Here is a 22,467-nt window from a genome sequence, read left to right on the forward strand (position 1 = left end):
TAGATATCCCGGCGGATGAATTTGAATTAGAAACTTTTGAAAATATATAATATTTGTAATTCGCGCATTCGTTATTGACAATTTTCAACTGGGAAGAGATGGTTCCAATTGAAATTATAATTAGATTTTAGAAGCGGCGCGCAGTCGAATTTTAAATTAAACGAATCTGTATTCCTTATCGATGCAACGCGTACCGGGCTTCAAAAGGGTCTCTATCTATTTACGAAAACGGTAGCTAAGTTCCCAATTCCTTCAACAGCATACGAGCGCCTTGGCAAAGGCTTACGCTTTCCTTAGGCCTAATTGATTTAAATCCACTGTGATTCAAAATGGAAAGGTTCAGCTAATAAATGATCGTTAATTTTACGAAATTAACTTGTTAATTTCAAAGCTTTTCCGTTGCAAGCCTAATATAGAGAGGTGCGGAATATACAAAAGATTTTATTTTACTAAGTTACTTAAACTCTCTATTTACTTCCGAAAGTTGCATTATTGAAATGAAGCGAGTTTAGCTAGGTTTTTATAGCAGGAGGTGATAATGTCACTATTTCCATGACGTGAGCGAGTATGAAACATTGTTTTTCAATTCAGCACATTATAAATAAAATGTATGTTCATCTGTATAATAATACGCAGGGTGTTCCATGAAGGGCGGTCCATGACGGACGATTTTGAGGGCCACTGTGAAGTTATGATTGCATGGTATTTAATTTTTTCATAAGGTTATAAGATATATTTCATAAGTGTGACACTACATATACTTCGTAATGCTAGAAGAGACTTAAAACTCGAGCTAGTTCGAGAACGACAAGCGAGAATTGAAGTCCTACACTCGGTGGTTAATTTTGCAGGACTTCCATCTAGGTCCTATTTAGTATGTACTAAACCTTTGACAGCGCCTCACCAGGCCTCCTTCGCTTTACCTCGAATCTACGACCTACGTCACTTCATGACAAGCTTTCATTAACAAACGTATGGAAAATATCTTATGAATTTATCATTACTGATAAACTCAATTTATTGCAAAATACGACGAAACTTCTTATAAATTTGACATTAACACTTGCTGAACTAAATCTTAGAGAATCACGTTATGTTAGGAAAGGTCCTTGGGAATTATATAGCTAGATATATATATATATATATATAAGATTGTAGATTAGACAATGACGACGAGTCCCAATGGCTCCCGAAGGCGGTCCCTATCGGCTAAAGAGATTCCCCATCATAGATATCGGATTTAGAAATATATTTTTGATAAAAAACCAAATACACCGTAGTTTAAGTAGATAATACAATCTATGATGTACATTTATTTACGATATCTATTATTCGGTAAGGAAAATAAATAGAATGATGCCTCTCTCGCGCGCATCGACTGCAAAAGGAAAAACAATAGCTGAAAAGATATCTGATTTCGGGACACGAGCAAAATAAAAGGACCACCCCCAAAAAAATACGTAAAAGAGAAAGAAAAAAGAAAAATGGCCTAGGTTCAGCCGCATTGATAGCTGACATCGAAATATAGGGTTAATGCGAGTCGTCTAGCTATCAAGACTAAAACCGCTTACTACCGCTTGCAGTAAGAATAAAAATAATGGTAAAAATCACAACCAACAGAACGAAACTTTTTTTTTCTTCTGTTTTTATATATATTGGGACGAGTTTCGAATATCCTTGTAAGTGCCTTTAATGGAGTGCTTTCCATCGAGGGGGTAATCACTATTGAATTGTTCACTGGCTCGTGAGGCAAAGACAAATATTGAAATAACTTAAAGTGGGCGCCGCTAGACACTGCTGCATGGTGAGGTAAATGAAAAACTTTCATTTTAGTGTATTTCAAAACTTGATGTTTTCTCTTTCAAGCTTCTTTGGTTAATTGACCAATCAGAGCTTTACTTTACGTAATATTACGTCATCTTTTCTAATTTCTCGGAAAGACTAAAATAGAACTTAGGGCATTTATCTGGGAAAGGGTTAGAAAATAATTATTTTTTGCTTCTTGGAAATTATTATCGACTATTAAATTTCGTAGAGAAAACCAGTAAATGTAAATCGGTTTGCTGGCGTACTCGCTTATGGCAGTTGGTATTAATACGCCTCTAGTCCCTCCCCCCTCCCAGCATAAAAAGCTTAGTGATTATCCCCTCGTTTTTGAACCAATAACCACCGTCTTCGATTGTATACTATATGTCTGTAGGAGGCATTAATTTTCCGAGTACAATTTCGACATTTCTAGAGAGTAATTAGATGACCAAGGCTTAGCTGAAAATAATTAATAAACAAAACCAAGGCCTAAATACTTCGTGGAAAAGCATCAGTGTTTGTAACGCGATAGGCGGGTTGGGTTATCTTATTACCTAGTACTATTAATATACCGTAATTAGAAAATTCCCCCATGATTCCTCGCATCTAACCAAAGTAATGGCCTCGTATATTAACTTACCCCCATGTTACGTAATAGATACCGTCCTCTTAAGTTTGATCCAATCAGAGATCTAGTAGTTTTATTATTGGTCAGACCATAAGTTCATAAGATATGTTACCACCATAAGTTTGTCACTGGTTACAAACTGGAGCTTGTCGTGAAGTGAGTGACGTAGGTCATAGATTCGAGGTAAAGCGACGCCTGGTGAGGCGCTGTCAAAGGCTTAGTAATGCAGACTAAATAGGACTAGATGGAAGTCCTGCAAAATTAACCATCGAGTGTAGGACTACAATTCTCGCCTGTCGTGCTCGAACTGTAAGTATCTCAGTAGCATTACGAAGTATAGGTATACTTATGGAACATATCTTATAAACTTATGGCCAAACGAATTAGTCAGGAACTTTCATAGAATTACAGCGGATTTACTATAAACTAATAATAATTAGCGACATTAACCTACGTCCGTTTTTTTAAGTACATCGTACATCCAAGAATTCAAGTATTGAAAATCAACCAATACTTCTCAGGAAACTACCTCCTCTCCTTATTTATTGCTAAAGCTAATTACTTCATTTTATATTTATACAGTACAGTTATTAATTAGTGTTTTAATTGTTGAAATTCCACGAAATTTAATTTCAACTTATTATAAATATAACGGAGAAGCGTTGATACCAGGAAGGAGTCTGGGAATTTTAAGAATTGAAAGCAAATCAGAGAAGAAAATTTTGAAAATTAATTTGAGTTTAGTTTAGTTTGAGAAAATTAATTTCTCTGAGCATTTTTGGTGGGCGTATTTTAAATCAAATGATTGAACCAATATTTCGCAGTCCTGAAAGTATATATAGATTACATCTTCGTATTTATCATTTAAGCTAACACTAATTGGGAAAATTAATTATTTACTTATTGATTATGATTTTAATTAGTTAAATTACATATTATTTTATTTGAACCTTGAAAACATAATTTCCAAATTAAACCACACTTTGGTAGTTCCATATATATATAGTAGTAATATATCCGATTTAATTGTTTGTTATTAATTATGGTTTTAATCAGTGAAATTCCAGAATATTTAACTTTAACGTTGAACGTTTCGATAAACCTAATTTCCAAATTAAACAGTAGATAGCCGTGCGCAGTTTGGTAGCCCCACATACTTAGGAGTTATTGGGTTATGGTAGCGGTAGTCTGTCCGATATTTTACGGCAAAAGAGTTTCATATCGCTAAGGTCTTTTACGACGAGGTTTGGGCCGGTCGAAATCGTCGTATAGTTTCAAGGAGGGGGGGGTTGATCTATAAATAGCATCCATGCCACTATACTTCAGCAAGCACTCTAGCAAAATACCCCCCTTTATACGGACGGTAACGCCATTCATAATTTTATCCCGAGGCATGCAGTGGCTTCCCATGCTATACATGACTCTAATGCACTTTAGCTATTGGAAGACGCAACCGAGGCTTACCAAATTTATACTGGCTGTGTTTTTCCACTTGCCCACATTTTCCTTTGCCTTCCTCAGTTCTTTCTTTCGTTCTTCCTTTATGAATTTGGGGGGAAAAAATAAAGTAAAGGGCTTTGACTTCTGAGATGATAATCACTTCAATTTAGCTGATTATCTTTTCCCATGATTAATTTATAGGTAAGAATTTAGTATCGTTCGATAGAGGATGATTAGGGCCATTAAATCCTCAAAGGATTTTCCTGTACTGTTTAATTTGATTGAGTTATGATCCTTCAAAGTTGGTCTAAATTTTGACTCCTTTGAATCGTAATATTATTATGCTGGATTATTATGCAAAATCATTCTTACTGAAAACGTTTTTTATCTTGAGGTCTGGTTGGCAAAGGCCCTAGTGTTTAGTACCTCTAAATTGCCAGAGGTCTAACGGTTTAAAGTTATAGAAATGAAATTATTTTTTACTCTTAATTCTGCTGTTAGTGTTGACCGAAGTACAAAACTAAAGTTGGTCAAGCTCCAAAGGAATTGCTACTGGAATAGAAGATACAGTTATTACGCGCCTTTTTTTTGGTTCTTCTTTCGTTAATTTCCGGTCATCTCTGATTGGTTCGGGTCTGTCGTGTCGTTATACCCTAAAATGATGATCGAATCTACCTTCTATTCAAGGTGTATTTTCTTTGATACATCCTGTGAGATACAAGCGCAATTATACAGTGTATTTACGGGGAGAAGTATTTTTTTCTTCTCCCGTTTACGGACGTATGTGTCTCCAATGGTTAATTAAGTAAGGTGAGCGATGCGATGTCACACGGGCGTTTCGCGTCATATTGCTTTTGCAAAGCCCACGCTTCCTATCCCGACCAGCTAGGGACATTGTTTGTTAGAATTTCTAAGACAAAACTTATACTCCCGCGCGCGCTTCTGTCCTGATGATCCTCTTCCTTTCTAATTACTCTGTACCGTCACATACCCCTGCATGGGATTTCTTAATTCTTTGTCCTAGCTCCCCTGTCCCTATCTGTCCTCGTCTCTCCGCAACCCAACAGTAACGTATCATAAGTTTATTATCATTCCTAAGTCTATGTTCAAGGATTGTAACCCTTAATTCCGATCGCATTGTAAGTATTGTACGTGAAAACGGAGCTGGTATCATTTGGAAACGTTTCGAAAATGGAAAAAACGCAGCCCATCGCGGATGAAGACGTACGGTACAACCATAACTGTATCGGCTTCTGATTGGTGGTAATTATCTGTAGCTAGCGAATGGCGTTTGCTTTAGAGCGTGCCCCGTGACAAAGTAATTATAGCAACAACGATGTCGTTTTCTTTCCGCCAGATGTCGTGAATTAAGATGTCTTACTATTTATACTTAGACTCGAAACATAGGACATGCATATATCAAATTAATGCTTTGATCCTAAATTTATTGATGGATTTAGATGCTATACTATCCCATTAATGAACCAGTCGTTGATGCAAACTTAGACAAGTTTATAAACTTATGATATCATGGTTTCTTAGTTTTGTCCGAATGCATAGAATATATTTTTTTCTCTTCTTCTTTTCTTTCATTTTTCGTGCTCCGGGCTCCCACACAAGAGAAGAGATAGTTTTTTCAATTTTTCATCCTCATCTTGAGCTTCTTTTTTCCCTTCTTCTCCCGCGCTCGTCATACATCCGTCCCGTATCTACTTCAAGGAAGAAAATAGCTAGGTTCCTAGGGGTGATGTGAGACGAGAGAGAGAGAGAGAGAGAGAGGGTGGAAGGGGGGGTGGAAGAGTTTCTTCGGGGTAGGAGCAGCAAAGACGCATCCATTCATCCCTGTCTTTCTTGGGATCCTAATTCGGCCTCTCCTCAATTTTCTTCCTCATCTTCCATGCCCACTGTAGTTTTTAAACCCTCGGGAAAATTAGGAAACCTCGTGTTTATTGGTTTCAAGGAGGATGCTTGGCGCACTGCATGGGTCCACTTGGGAGGATTATAGGTGTTGTTGGTACGAAGTTCACGTGCTTTCTTTGGATCGTAATGGTAGTCTGCGTGACCATATGGGGCGTGGCGCCTGGGTGACGTCAATATTCCGTTTGCTTGCTTTCGTACTTATTTGTTTCAAGGAGGATGCTAGGTGCAATAGGTCCACTGGGGTGGATTTTAGGTGTTACTGATAGGAAATTCACGTGCCTTCATTGGATTCCTGCACTTGGTAATCTACGTGACAATATGGGGCGGGGCGTCGATGTGACGTCATAGTGGAGCTGGCCAGCTTTCGTTCTTATTTGTTTCAATGAAGATGATTGGTGCAATAGGTCCACTTGGGTGGATTATAGGTGTTACTGATAGGAAATTCAGTGCCTTCGTTGGATTGGGGTGTCAATCTGCGTGACTATATGGGGCGGGGCGCCGTGGTGACGTCATTGTCGTGCTTCTCTTGTTTAATCCCCAATCTCCCATATTATTATCATTTTTTTTTTCTTTTTTTTTTTGCTTTTGGATTTTGTAGGGTCGAGGAACAATACATACGGTGTTCTTTAAGACAATGCCAAATTATTTACGCCCTTCTTAAAAACGTGTTTCAGAAAATTTTTAAAAGCTCGCTTTTTGCTCGCGTGATAACCCCGCTTGCACTCTGGCAGAGCGTCTCACCCGTTAACAATGAACGAATACAATGAAAATGAATTAATTTCTTCTTCGCTCTCATTGGTCCATTCTTCATTCCTAATCTTTTAATAGAATTTTTACGCCGTGACGCGTTTTTGGTAACTAGATTTTTAAGCCGCCTTTTTTTCCCTTAATTCGGAGGTGTCAAAATGTCTTATGGGATAGCTACAAGTTTAGGTCAAAAATCTCAATAAAAGAAATTAGGAAATATTTTTACGAGTTGATCTAAAAATAATATGTTTTTTTAAACCTTAATTACTCGAGCTCTGGTTTATGTAGGGACAAGTATTTGGTATCGTTGGACAAAGGACAACTTTATCTTTTTAAATCATCGTAGCATTTCCTTTTAGCATTTAAATTACAAAAGTATGTTCATTCCAAAGACGTTAGTTTATGGCTTCAAACTAAAGGACTGTAGCGTTTCGAACGTATGTTCATTCCAAAGACGTTAGATTTTGGCTTCAAACTAAAGGACTTTGGTGCAGGACTGGTAACTTTGAATTGTAAACTAACGTCTTTGTTGTTCTCATACCCGATAAATATTGCATCTTAACCTTTAATTAACAAGCAGACGACACTACAGCACCCCTTTGAGTGATAAAATACCTTTTAATAATAAATAAAAGTGTTTAATTATTGTAGTTCTTTCGATTGCAGACTCGAGGGAGATAGTTTATGATAAGGGGATCCAAAACCAACCCTTGCACTTTTGGTTCGTTAGCTGAATATAAGTTTAATTTAAGTTCGTGTCAAAAGTTTAGTTTTGTGTCGCTTGATTTTGTTCTTTTTTTGGTTCGGGGGGGGGGGGGGGTTGATGTTTGCGAGCGTGCTTAGTCTTTTGAAAAAGAGATTTTGAATGACGGATTCTATCCCTTTTATGTGTATCTCATTCTTTGTTTATTTCTTCAAAGAAATAAGTTCCCTAGATGCACCACCAAAGTTTCTTTTAATGCGGAGCCTTTTTCGAAATTAACTTTTTTCTTTTCTTGTTTATTTCTTTTTATTTCTGGTGGGTTTTTGAGTCTTAAAGATTTTTTACTATCAAAAGCAAAGATAAATAAAACAGAAAGTGAAGAGATGTACGCCTCGAACCAACGGGGGGACGCTAGGTACGGGGGAACGTAATTTTAAATAAGGTAGAGCGCTGATTGGTCGAACGTAGAAGTTATAGAGAAACAGATAACCTCCCCCAGTGTCTAGTTTGCACTTTCAAGTAGTTCTATTTGCCTTTGTTAGCCCTAGTACTTTATTTTTGTGTCTTTTGATTTGGAAATATTTTGTAGTTTCAAGGCAAAAGAAATATAACCGCAACACGTCTTTAGTCTTAAAATATTAGACTTAGCTTCGGGTAATTACAATTTTGATGATTATTATACCGTGTTTACTTACACAAGTCTAATTACTCGATAATATATTCCCTCTTTGCGATATATTGGAATAAGTTTAATTTGAATTTAAATTCATTTAAAACAATTTTTTAAATTTTGACCTACTTTAGCCTAGTGAAACTGGACAACAAAGCTTTTTATTTGATGCTGGAGGAAATGAATTTTAATATTTGTCTGCCGGTTTCGGTTTCCGACGAAAGTTTCGGCTTAAATATATTCAAATGCCCTCGAGTGCCCCAAGTGTAGCCATAAAATGATTTGCATTCGACTTACACTTTTGACTTTGGTCGTCGGTTTGTAAAACTACTTGCCTACGCCCCCTTACTCATTTCAGGCGCCTTCGTATTTGGAATGGTTCGTTTACCCTCTTCTTAGGTTGCAATTTACTATAATCAGAAGTAGGATGAGGAGTAGAAGTTTGAAGGATGCGCCAGAAATGAATATACCGACAGTTGCCCCCACCTCCTGTAGCGGTTTCTGAATTTCCCCTCCGTTAAAATGACACGACGCTCCAAGCGGAATATGGTCAAACTAAATATGGGAGAAATAGGTAGGTCCTCCCCGCAGAGGAGGCTGAGATAGAAGTTTTAGGTGGAGGGGAAGAGAAAGGGGGCAGACAAAAATTTTGGAACTAGACCAGTTTTTTCCCTCAGATCTACGCACCACTGCTGAAAATTGTTCTCTCTAGTCTAGGATTATTGCGAATGCTACAGCCATTTACTTCTACTCTTCATCCTACTTCTGGTTATAATTAAAGAATCTTCGTTACGAATACAATTTAAATTTCCCCTAAAACCGTGTTTGACAATTATGAGAGTATGTTTATATAAATAAGAAGAAAGTATTTTATTTCCAACCTCATTAAAACTTCATTTAAACTAATTTGAATAACTACTCGATGTTTATAGCTATCATAAACGTATTATAAATAACATCATAAGTTAATTTTGATTGGGCTAACTGATAATCAACGATAATTTGAATATTTTAACACCTTTAATCAATTTAAAAAAGTAACTCGTTCTTCTTAACCATTCTTTTAAAATAAAAAATATTATTAGAAACTATTTAAGAAAGATTAATGCTATCCCTGATGAACACTAGCTGCGGTTAAGTGTATGACGTCACACGATGCTCGCGTTCATCCTTTAGAAAATAATGGCGTCATGCAGCAAGCAGCCGGTTATTTTTCTTGATAAATTCTTGCTCGGAAATTTTTATCCTTAAACTTAGATCCTATAAATCTAGAGCCAATTGTGTGTTCTTTAAACTTTAAAAAGCGCGTCTCTCATGATTTATATTGGACATTGACTTCGATGTTACGCCCGTCGACATCATGGACTTTATATTCTCTAGGAGACCGGCAAAGATGCAAATTTTTCTTCCGTTATAAAATAACTTCGCGATTGGAGTGTTTCAGGGATGACCCTAAAACACTTGCTTATGGTGACCCTTAGGGCAAAGTTAATATATTTTCGACTTAAAATTCATTTCCCAAAAAACCTTCCCACTGCTGTACTTCGGTCCCACCACAATTTTTGTTACACCCTGTATATTTTTGTACTGACAAAGAAATCGCGCTTGCAGTTTTCCCATCCGCTAAATTGTTTATAATATCCATGACACCAGTGTCTCTTTGCGAGTAGAAGACTCTCCTATCCATACTTGGAACGATTTAACGCCAGTCTCTCTCTCTCTCTCTCTCTCTCTCTCTCTCTCTCTCTCTCTCTCTCTCTCTCTCACTCTCTCTCTCCCCTATCCCTATCCCAATCCCTGTCCTTCTCTTGGACTTCCTCATCCCGTTACCATGGGAACCAACGTATACTCTTAAGCTTATACTGCAGTTTGTTGCTGCTTTTATACCACCGAGAGAGTATTTTATAATAAGGAGAATAATTGAGTACTTAAAATTATTTTTACTTGTGTTAGTGTTAAAAAATATAACGCACCAAGGCTTATTAGTTTGAAAATGTATCCTGCCATTCATTATACTGTAGAATAGGAGCTCTTGACGGTGGTTCAATTCGTGTCGAGTACCCTAATTATTTTAATTAGTGGGGGGGGGGGGGTTTCGTTTTTCCCATCAAACACGTACTGTAACAATAACTTCACCTTTGACTTCACTCTCACAGGGGCTCAGCTTAGCTTTTCGACTACCTACACTATATAAAGCGTGTTCTTCCTCGTGTATTCACTAATCACGTGACATTATTTCAAAAATTTAAAACAAGGCTTAACTAATATTTCAATATTTTTACTGTTAACGCAACGGGTGCTTTTTCTACTACACCTACCTACTACATCTAGTGTTTTTCTTACTATAAACTGACTGTACGGTTTTAGTTCAAACACGGTGCTGCTAGAAAAGTAGTAGTAGCCAAAATATCCTGGGGCATATTATAACCTCCGTACATTTTATGATTTTATCATGGACTTTCTAATCCTAAAACGGGACTAGCAAAGATGGTAGTTTTGCAAACTCGAACATTCGTAAACAAATACAGAACCTAGGCCTAATTTTTTTACATTCCTTGCGTAGCTTTAAACAACAAAGAAACTGAGAATGACCTTGATATTCTAGAATCCCAAATCTTCCCTTTGGTACTTGTACCGTAATTACCTCCCAGTTTTCCTATCCCCTTTACCCTTCATAAGATCCATGGTTTTACCCCTTCTTTACTTAAAACAGTTTAATAATTTCGAGCAATTTTGATAGAAGGTAAATTTTAATGATGAAAGCGATTTTCCTCGTTATGGCCAATATTTTTTAATCAAATTAGGAGCTTAGATGATTAAAGCAAAGTACGAGAGGGGGGGGAAGCTATTTTATCCTGTGTGTGCCCCTCCCCTCTTCCTTCCTCCCAAGGCGAATATACCTGAAACATCTCTTATCGGGTTTTAAACTTAACCGTGCTACGTTAAAGTATAACCCAATGCATTAATCGTTGTCTCGAAAACCCCCAAACGAGATTAATAGTATGAAATATGGATTAAGTAGGGCTGGAAGGGGTGTCCTTCCCCTTTGCTTCCCCTCCCCCGTCCTTCCCGATCTCCTGTTTTCACTAGGCGCCGCCAGAGTTACGAAATAAATTTGTTAAAAGCTAAAAGCATCCAATATAGGTAAGCCTTGGATCATAGCAAAGGCTTAGCTATAGGAAAAAGTTGACTCTAAAGGTATATAGGGTTACGGAAACTGGAAGACGTTTGAGAAATGGGTGCTGAAATAAAGATAAACACACCCTACACGCGACGACCCGTAGAGAACTAGCTGACTTCCGGCGGACATTCCGGACCTAAATATTATATATTATATTTCTTGCTTTAGAATTCAACGCGCGCGTTTTTTTTTTCTTTACTCTTACTTACCAAATGAAAGAAACAAATCCCTTATTGACGTATCGTTTTTTTTGGGATGTTATATCTTTGGTTATGGAAGAGATACGTAAGAATCTTTTGAGTATGTGATAGCCCTATTTCTACTCTATCTAAGGGTACCCAATATTTGGGGTTGTAATAATCAGCGTTCAAGTAATGAAGCAAATTAGTACAAAAATTGTGGCAGTTAACTCCATATCAGTACCTTCATTTTGGAGTGGTATAACTCTGGTTTTATAACAGATACCTGAATATCCTTTGAGTATGTTATGGACACACTTCACCCCTTTCCAATGGTGCTAATTACCTGGGATTGCAACGGCAAGGACTATACTAATTAAGCAAAATAGCATAATATATCCTTATTACACCTCTGCACTTTGCATAATATCTCTTGTTTAGTAAAAAGTGCATAAAACTCTTTTTAAGATGTCATAGCCCTCCCTACTTCTTTTCTGTTGAAAGACATTAAACACTCGCGGCCATAACAATTAGGACTAAGGTAAAAAAAAAATCTTTAACTTCACGGAATAAACTTCTAATATGAAGCATTCTGTATTTAAGGATTTTTACGCCTCTTTTTATTGGCTGTGCTCTTTTGTATTTGCATATCGCGATCGTTGCCAAATTCTAGATCAAGCAAGAGTGAGAGAGAGAGAGAGAGCGAGAGAGCGAGAGAGAGAGAGTGAGAGAGAGAGAGTCCGGCGGAGAAAAATCGTTGAATTTGCATAACAAATTTCTAAAAGAGAAATTAGCTAAGTTAGCGCCATGTTTTCTAGTCATTCCTTCCGTTTTTTTAATGGATGACGTCCAGCCCTTCCCCTCTAGCCACCTTCAGAATCACATAAACCAAAGAGGAAAGTCCTAAAACTACCGCGCACATGTCTCTCCCAAAACGTTTGGCAGGCATTTTTAAGATGGGCCATTTCAACGTGTAAACCGGCCTTTTACGTTTAAGCTGTTAATATGATATAAAAATAGGCGAGGGATGCAGGTAGCGCGAATTTGTTTTTGGAAAAGGCCTATTTTGAATTGCTTCCAAACAAAACAATGAGGTTTTGACATGAACACCAATTTGTTGATCCATCGATGCCCAAAAATGGAAATTATACGGTATACGGTCTGGGAATGAACCTACAAAATACTATTTCTTATTTTATTTATTTATTATTATTAATTCCTTACAATATTGCAAGCTGTTAAAAATCGTTTCATTACAAGCAATACCAGCTGTTCTTTTTTTTAATTTTACATGGATTAGGTTTATTTTGGACTGACAGTGAAATGTCCCTTAAAAAGCGTTACACACCTTTATATCTCCTCAAATATTGCTCCTTGGTAAGGCTAACTGACTTTAGCAGTGAATTGTGAATCACATTATCACTTAATATATATATATTCTTGGTTATACCATTTTTTAATTTTCTAACCTACAAAAAATGTAAGATGTTTCTTTCTGTTGAAAACAGGGGAGTTTAATGTTGACCCTCCCAAAATCTCAGCGCTAAAGCAAGGCGCTTGAATTGGGGGACGTAAATTAGGCTTTCTATTTCAAAGTCACTCGAAATTTCAAAGCTCTGTTTCAAGGCAGGCGCTCGTGCTAAGGAGGGGGAAGCAAATTAGATGTATCATACCCCCTTCTACATGTACAGTAACAGAATCAGTTCGCGAGAAACACTCCTTGTCTCCTTTGCGCATCATGTAGAAGTATGAAATGAAAATTAGGTGTTATTAATTTTTTTAAGGCAGTTTTTGCGGGTGTAAGACGTGGCAATTTTTAGTTAGGTTGAAAAGATAATCTTCGCGGTAATTGAATACACCAATTAAGGTATGAATTAATAATTATTATATTTTAAAGATATTTTTAAGTACATTAACGGAATCTAAGGCTTAAGTCTATAACAAAAAAAGAATTTTTTAGCTTAATTATAATAGATTACAGCTAATTACACCGTATTTAAAATTTTTTAGACCTAATTTCCTTTCATAGATACTAATTTCCAATAGTATAATTTTTTTTAGAAAACATAATTTAGTTTAACTTAATTAGTTTATTAGAATTTTAAAGAATTAGATTAGTTTATTTTGTCATCATCATGAAGATCCATAGTACGTCATCAAGCGCGCTATAAATTACAACTCAACACCCCATCCCCCCAAAAAAGGAGGAATCCGGGAATCTGAACTCCCAGTGGTACATCATGGGGTTTGTTTTTTTTTACACAATCTTTTGGCTGGGTCGGGAAAGAATTCTCTGGATCCTTCCATGGTAGCGCTAATGAAAGAGGTAATGAGTGAAGAAACAAAGAAATCAATTTGCTCTTTTTGCTGCAATGGCACTAGCAGCTCCTTTCCTACCCTGACCCTTTTCCCTTCAATCCAATTGGTTCACTCAGTAGGCGCGCGGTGGCCCGTAATTTACAGGAAACTCAAACCCTATTTTACCCCCTCCCCCCACACACACCAATCCGCACTAAGCCTAACCCCCTCTAGTATACTCTTTGGTGTATCTCTCGTTAAGCCTCGAGGGATAGTGTACACGTTCAGAAATAGTGAACTGAATTGAACTCAATTCCGGGTGTATATATAGGGGATTGTTTGACTTATTGGTGGGTGCTTGGAAGCGTGGGTATTGTGTACGCTGTATGGGACATGAAATTGGGGTGATTTCTCATGTTTCTGTCAAGTCTAGCATAAATAAAGGGAATGTTCTTTGGACATTTTGAGTAGGAAATGTTCTATGACTTTTTGCCGTCCATGTAGCTCTTCCCCTTCCATGGTATATATGTCTATTTACTTGTACAGTTATCTCACGTGTCATATCACAGCAACTTCAGTTTGCAACATTGCAAGTACAGCGTGCATTGAGGCGTAGATTATCCATGGTTACAGCAGGCCTACCAGGATTGTTAATTTGTTGAGTTTGTTTAGTGGCGTGATTGAATGCTTGTTTGATTTCTAATTCCCTTTCTTTTTGTCTTTCTTTCTTTTTTTCCGGTATTGTGTTGGCGACAAGAAGGCGTCGAATCAGTAGAGCAACACTTTATCGTTGTCCCCCGCCAGACGGAAACCAGTGTCGGCGAAACGGTGACACTACGCTGCCAGGTAGCAAACCGAGCCGGGGATGTCCAGTGGAGCAAGGATGGATTCCTTCTAGGTATGTCTTGTTCTTACATACTCCTTTCAAGAAAATGCCAAGTGATTGGGGAGGGATACAATGGCATAGTTACTTGATATTTCAAGTTTGATTGTACTTACAACGTGCTCAAAACGTCCTTGGGCGACTTGAAGTCGAAAATGTTACTTATATAACAAACAAAAGTAACTTTATCCTTTTGTCACTTCCTCACTCCATACGCCCTTATACTAAACGCCATTATGTCGCACCTATAAGCAATATTTACTTACCAACACGCAAAAGCTTAAACGTAAATATACAACAATTACTTGGTTTAATTTTCTCTCTCTCTTACAAACTTTGCTCGTGTTTCAAATTACTTTTCCGTTTCCTTTAATTGCGGTTTTATGACTCGTTCATTGTAAGTTAAATTTATTTCCTAGGTGTTTAATGGTCTTAACCATAAACCGTAACGTATAATTGCCGCGTTGAAATTGTTATAGTTAAACTTACTTCACTTAAGTACCGTACACCGGACCTTCTGAAGTAACAAACTTTAAGTAAAGAATTTATTTTTCTCTAAAATGTAATTTTAGACAAAGTAAGGATATTTTCAAAACTCGTAATCTCGTCAGAGTATATTTGGGCGCGCATGTGCAGATACTAGGTAGAGGTAGTTGACATGAAAGATCATATAAAGGGCTAGTACCATTTGATTTCGAATACGCTATTATCCCTTTAAAGACTATTTTTTTTTTCTGGAAGAAGTTTTTCTTTTTTTTTTGTATTTGACCCGTAGGAAAACTCTCTGTAATTGGCTGCTAGAACTTTTTGTCGTTTTCGTTTCATCCTTTATGTCTCGCAGCGAGAGAGTTTCATGGTCGTAATCTCTCTCAGTTTTTCGCTGGATAAGGTAGAAGTTTTATCGTTAAGTAAACTCCATTTGGGATGAACTTAAGATTGTCGTGGGAGGGGGGGGGGGGTATCCAAGCTCAAAGGCCTCGTAGAAGAAAAAGCCATAATCGAACGCGCGCCTTCTTTGACATTTGAGAGTTTTGCACTTTGCGCCGCGAAGACAAAATTTCCAGAACGTTTTGTTTCAAATCCTTCATCCCAAGGGATATATAAGCGTCGAAGAAATCTGAACCAACCTCCAAACTAAGCCCATGACGTGACCACTTTTAAGCCACGCATCGACGTCGTCGTGGTTGGTATTTTTTATCTAGTTCTTTCTTTCTTTCTTAAGGGGAGTAATAGCCAATTTTAGAAATTAAGGTTAATGTTGGTTTTGCGCTGTTATAGTTAGAGAAAGCCTTAAAAAGTATGAGAATTTTAAAAATAGGTTATAAAGGTCAGGGAAATGAAGGGAATTGGTTAGTCATTGGCTATATCCGGTTTGAATGACGTCGTCTACCCATCAAACTTTGACGTCACTACCTTCCGAAAACCATACTTCCGGTTTAATTTAGATTTAGGATTTAGGAGCTTGCTAAAATCCCATTTAATTTAAATTCTTACAACAATACCCAGTTTTTTTAAAATGATTTTTGAAAACCTTTCTTTTACAAAAAAAAATTAAAAATAAAACAAAATGGATTGTTTTATACGCCATTACCCCTTTAAGAATATTTAACTACTAAGAACATAAGATAATAATAACAACAATACTCAATAAGTCAACATTCAGTATACTTTATAAAACCCAAACAAACTAATTAAATAATCGACCCCTAAACCAACCAGAAGTATGTGGCTGGCAACTCCTACACGGTCAAAAACAAGACCCAACCCAACTGAAACAAGAACCTTAATTTATACTTTCAAAGGTACCACGTGGGTTGTAATTAACTCGTCCGTAGACACGATAGCAACCAATCATTTTTGACGTTTTAAAAAGGTGCTTATTTAATATTAGCACCCAAAATTGCGGGTACGAATGAATACCCCAAGCGCCGCTACCTTTTGAGTGAGCAGTTTTTATTTTATTAATAGGTGTAAGGTGCCAAGGTGAACAAAAACGCGGTGAAAAGCTCTTTTTCTACATCTCATCACCCCCTCTAGCTTTTAAATCGCGAATCAACCAAGCGTTGACTAAAAAGTGAGTCTTTGTTAGTCAAAGGAAAAATGGAAACCCCCCACCTAAGTTCTTTTTTTTTGGTTCGCTTTTATTTGTTTAACAAGGCAAGAATCTCTAACCCATTTTCTTTCCTTCTCCAATCTTTTCGTCTTTCCAGTAGGGAGGGGGTTCGAGCCCCAACGCACCTCCTTGGGGCTCCGGAATAAACCATAAATCATAGGGCAGCTTCTTGACTGGTAATCAGCTTTTGGGTCAAACCCCATCGTCACGGACTTGTGGACTAAAGGGCTAGCTAGCTATCTAGGGTTAGGCTTAGCTTTAGTTTTGGAGGAAACTTACCAAGGCTTACTTGGACCCATTATGGTTATGATATACTAAGGCTTTTGTTTTGGTGGTTATTTTAACTTATAGAATGCTTAAATGATAAAATAAAATACAGTATACGAATTTGAAGGTAAAAATGGCAAAGGGTTTATGTCCCGAAAGCCATGGGGATTTGAATGCCAAAACGTCTGTCATAAACTATAAACCATAATCCAAGATATTTTGCTGAATCGTAATATATCCTAGAAGTAGATGAATTCAAACGGAGAGAAGGATTTTCTTTTCGGTTCGCAATATTGTACTTACGATTTGACTGTTCAATCGTAGAGGTTATAAATTTTTATTGGAAGGTAAAGTAGACGAGACAAAAACAGTTGGATGCATACGAGTTTGGATAGCGTAGGAACTAGGATCTTCAAAGACACGGCACTGTTTAAAAGATAGGCGCGTGCAGGTGGGTAAGAGCTTAGGATCTTCAAGGTCGCTGCACTGTTTAAAGCTAGGCGCATGCAGGAAAAAAATAGCTGATGATCTTCAAGGTCACAGCACTGTTTAAAGCTAGGCGCGTGCAGGGGGGGCAATAGCTTAGGATCTTCAAGGTCACAGCACGGTTTAAAGCTAGGCGTGTGCAGGGGGGGGGGAATAGTTTAGGATCTTCAAGGTCGCTGCACTGTTTAAAGCTAGGCGCGTGCAGGGGGGATAGCTTTGGATCTTCAAAGTCGCAGCACTGTTTAAAGCTAGGCGCATGCAGAGGAAAATAGCTTAGGAGCTTCAAGCTCACATAACTAACTGCTGAGGGAGGGTGTGAATGGGAGCTAGGAAGCTTAGGATCTTCAAGATCACATTACTAAGCGTGCGAGGGGTGTAAACGGAAGCTAGGATAGCTTTGGATCTTCAATAAACATTACTAATCGTACGGGTGGAAGTAATTCTTCTTTAGAAATACAATATGGGGGATTTTGAGCCACTAATTACTTCGCGTTTATCCGTTTCTTTCATAGCAGAGCAGAGCAGAGCGGAGCATAAACATGTTGAAATACTAAAAAGGCTTTGGATTCGGGATACCGCATCGCGAATCGTCAAATATAAATCCCTCGTAAATCTATAGATAAAGTAACCAATCATATAAGAGTTCTCGAAGTGAGAAACTGCCATATATCACGAATAAAAAATCCATGTATTTTTCCGTTTCGCTTTGGTGGATGATGATGGGGGGGGCGGCGAGGGCTATAGTCTTCTAGGATCTAGGGTTTCTTGGTAAGGGCGTTAAGCCTAATTTATCTTTTCTACATCAGTTTTTTCTTCCCCTGACGCTTCTTGCTCTTATATAACTGTATAGTTACTAGCCAAGGCCTAGCTAACGCGTTAGGTATAACAATAAATGAGTCTAGGCCGCAAAACAAAGATAGCGTAACGCGGAGTATAGTTGGTCTATGCGCTATATGGAATTGTGGGGATCAACAAGATTTACCAGACAATTTTGTTGTACTAGAGGAGAAGTTGGTTAAGTAATAATAGAAGTATTTAGTTACTAGCTTAAGTTATATCCGGTGTTGTGTTGTGTTGATCGGGGTTTTAAGGTAGTGCAGAAGATTTTCCTTTCTGGAGCCACCCATAATTTGCATGATGTTATTTGTTATAAACAAACTTTTTAACAAATCTGCTTAATTAAGGGTTTGTCATTAAGTGTTATCGGTCTAAAATAGGATGTTCTTAACCGGGTTATTAGCTAGGTTCCAGCCTTGAAAGGAACCCAACCTCCAAAATACTTTTAATTAACCTTAATTTCACTATAATTACTGATCAAATATGCGTAGGATGATCTAAGATTTTGTCTTAGTAATTCCAGTTCAACAGAAGAAAAACGAAATGATGTTATTTTTATTATAAGCCATATTAATTTTTCCGACAATAAACCCCAAAAGATAATATTTTCCAAGGGTTTTAAAAACGCTCATCTTTGCTCTTGGCTGGTGTCAGCTAGGGCGCTGCTATAGTCTCTTGGAGTCTTGGAGGGATGGGGGTTGGTGGGTGCGGGTGTCCTTTTCCACATCAGCTCTCTCTCTCCCTTTTTTTGGTGGTGGGCCGAAGGAGTTCTCTCTCGCTCTCCATCCTTTCTTCCTTGGCACGAATGATCTGGGAGGTGAAAAGGATAAAACCAGAGATTCATTGATTTATCGAATGGCCCAATTCGCGAAACGCTACTATGCCCGAACCCACCTCTGCCTGATTCCAACTTATTTTTTTTTATGGAGGTCTGGGGGTCGCGTAGACACGTAAATAAAGGTGCTAAATGTATACTTGAATACTTATGAACAGAGAAGGAAAAAAAACCGGGTTTTTTTCTATGTGGTAGTTTTATTCTCATATAGTGACGTATGAACAATGGTGTAAGATATTATTTTTCAAGTTTTTTATTATCTAAATTAAGGATATTATTTTGTCGGTTAGGGAAAATCAAGTACACATTAATGACCTAAGAACTTGAGTTTCTTTTAGCTCATGAATTTTGAGTTTTTCTAAAGAAAATCAGAGCTAAGTCATAAGTTCCAAAATTTTTCCTACAACTAAGGGATAAGTCAGGAATTTCAAATTTTTGCAAGTCGGCCTGGAAATTCCATTTTTTTCTCAAAAGATCTGATGGGATTTCAAATTTTTCCCAAAAAGGCCGGAATAAATTAGGGATTTTCTTTTAACACTCCATCAAAACATGTTTTGAATATTGCTAAGTTTAGGCCAGTTTCATTGAAAATGGCCTTGCGATAAACACACCTAAATATTTCCTGGAAATTCCTTAGATTTTCGAAGTTCTAGCTGCAAGTTTTCCTATAGCATATAACAAATAAAACCAAACAACGTTTCGGTGCGGCGAGTTCTTTTAAATTCTACGATATACGATTTAAAGGATTTAGTAATCTATCCAAAAACTTGAAAAAACCAACCAACTCTTTTTGCAAAGAAACTTACTAGAAAGATTTCGACAGAGGACTGGCTGCTTTGCAACGTAATCCCATATAGCTCTACTTCAATTGGTAGCTCTTCGTGGGTTTAAATTTTTCTCCAAGAAACCACTATCGCCAGCTTGTAAAAAAAGGATTCCTCTCTCTCCCCCCCCCCACCCCATCCCGTCCAGTTTCCTCAAACCAACCAACGTGATCCATATATTTGTGACGCGTTGAGTAGCACGACTTGGTTACGGACGTCAACTTACAGATATTGCACTCCGTACAAAACAAGTTGGAAAGTAACGCTATATGAACTGTTTCACTTTACTTAGACCCACTACGGTATTTTCTTTGGAACTTTTATACGTTTCAAGGAAAATTTTAGGTAACATAACATTATATCTTAATAAATATAAAAGGAAAACTATTAAAATTAAAATGATCTATTATTACAAAAAAATTAGTACATTTAATTAGTCTTAAAAACGAGGATTACTGTGCCACCAACGGTTTAGTAGCGTCTGCTAAACCTAACCTCTTACCCCTTATCTCTCTCAGCCTTTGAGAATTTAACCAATCCCGTTGGGTTAAGAGGTTCGGTTTAGCAGACGCCACTAAAGCAATGGCGGCTGGCGCAGTAGTCCTCATTTTTTAGACTAATTAAATTCTAATTATCTCAGTCGCTGCATTGCCTAACTTATTAGGAAAGAATAATTATTGACTTATGTTTAACTGGCTCTATTTCTAAAGGGGTAATGACACTACATAAACTTAAATAATAGTAGTATCCGTCTTAGAGACCCAAAAAACTCACATCTTCGAGTTTCTTAAAAAAAAGAGTAAATCCTAAAAAAAGAGTATATCGGCGTGAAGAAGGGGCAGGAGTTTAGGTATTGGAAGAAAATTCGCCCACTTTCTGCGGCAGAACGAGTGGGCGGTTGCCCAGGCCACGCCATACCACATATCCCCAATAGTGTACATTTCTTATCCTGGGGAAAAAAGCCTTCCTATGGATCCAGCAAAGGCGCTCTAGAACTACTTTAAATTTGATTTTGGTGGTATTGTTAGAAGGTATATCCCCGGAACTACAGTATACGCTAAGCCTCGCGCATCCCGTATCGATCATTTATAGACTAGATAGTTCAGGCGAGAGAGACGGAGGTGAAGCGCGAGAATACTAGGGGGGCCATTTTGGGTCCCATTGCGAGCTTTTTTTATTTACTGTACGCGCAAAATTTAAAGTCAGCGGGAAAGGCTTTGCAAATTTAAATCGCTTGGGCATCCGAGTTTTAAAAAACGTGTAAACATCACTTGGCCCATGCGCAATGATCCTTCGATTTGACACGCAGCGGCGTTCAAACTGAGGTCCATTCTCTAAGGTTCCAAAGACCCGTTCAGTATTGTTAAATTGCACTGAAGTGTGGTCACTTCCGCTGAACCCATAGACCGGTTCAGTGTGGTTACTTCCGCTGAACCCATAGACCGGTTCAGTGTGGTTACTTCCGCTGAACCCATAGACCGGTTCAGTGTGGTTACTTCCGCTGAACCCAAAGACTGATTCAGTGTGGTTACTCCCACTGAACACAAAATTGGAAACCCTGTTTTTCCTTCATTTCCCGCTAAAATCGAGATCCGTTTGGTAGTGAAGTAGGTCCACCTACAACACTAAAATCCTGTCAATTAATACTAAATTACCTGTATTTCCTTCATTGTTGTAGGAAACCTACTATTATACATTCCCAACCATCTGTTCTATTAATCTTGCTTATTCCTTAATAAACCTTGCCACACCACATTTTCCCACAATCCCCTTCGCCGTTCAATATTCGTCAACAAACAAGGGATTTTTATATAAATACATTTTTTTTTTCAAAATGAAATTCCAGTATCAAGTACAGTTCTGTTCAAATCCATAGAATGGAAAAGAAAAAAAAAGAATTGAGTTAGTAATCAATATATAGTCAGGCTTGTTCATTTTTACACCCCACCCCCTGTATTTTTTCACCCCGCTCCCCCCCCCCCTTTGCAGGATAAGGGGTGGTGTTGATCCTTAGTGAACGCTTTATACACTATTGATTTCTAGGTATGGATTGTTTTCTGCTAGCACGTCGTGATTTTCCCCAAATCAAGGTAATTCGGATAAACATTAAGGTCCACCCGTTACCTCTTTACGTGTTACGATGCCTTTCTTTATCCCTGAGATGGTGAAGAGGTTTTCCGGTTGTTTATTCTGATTAGAAGTTTAAGTTTTCGCTACCAGAGTATGCATTGAGCTCGACAAAACCTTTGAACAGTGTTTAGAGTGACCTTGATATACCAGGAAAAAGTACAGATTATAATTTTTTAATTTATTTTATAAATATTAAATGTTTAATTAATATTGATAAAATTTAATATTTATTTACATTTTTTTTTGGATACGTACTTGGGTGTATTGCGGTCGAACATTTTTACAGGGGCCATAGAGTTAACATGGGCGTGTTTCAGCCTTAAAGTTGGCTTCACAAAAAAAAATTATTTTATTTTTTAATACTTACACTGGTGTATTGCGGTCGAACATTTTTACAGGGGCCATAGAGTTAACATGGGCTTGTTTCAGCCTTAAAGCTGGCTTCCCATAAAAAACTTCTACTTCTAATCTCTTTCAATTTACATAAAAATATATTATAAAATTATTCGAAATTAGTGTA

General features: G+C 37.5%; 1 protein-coding gene across 14 annotated transcripts in view; it reads left to right on the forward strand.

Moving 5' to 3' along the window:
- LOC149673433 (nephrin-like) overlaps positions 1-22,467 on the forward strand; it is a 193,278-nt gene that overhangs the window by 67,482 nt on the left and 103,329 nt on the right. For all 14 annotated transcript variants that reach the window (XR_016366853.1, XR_016366852.1, XR_016366851.1 and 11 more), the window contains one exon: positions 14,333-14,470. Coding sequence is in view for 9 of the 14 variants with exons in the window: in XM_089838972.1 (XP_089695098.1) it covers positions 14,333-14,470 (138 nt within the window). In the remaining 5 variants the exon portion in view is untranslated. The remainder of the gene's footprint in view (positions 1-14,332; positions 14,471-22,467) is intronic.

The sequence above is a fragment of the Phalangium opilio genome, unplaced genomic scaffold (genome assembly GCF_054372755.1).
Source record: "Phalangium opilio isolate 3A_F unplaced genomic scaffold, DU_Popi_V2 ptg000048l_1, whole genome shotgun sequence".
In the NCBI taxonomy this organism is placed as follows: Eukaryota; Metazoa; Arthropoda; class Arachnida; order Opiliones; family Phalangiidae; genus Phalangium; species Phalangium opilio.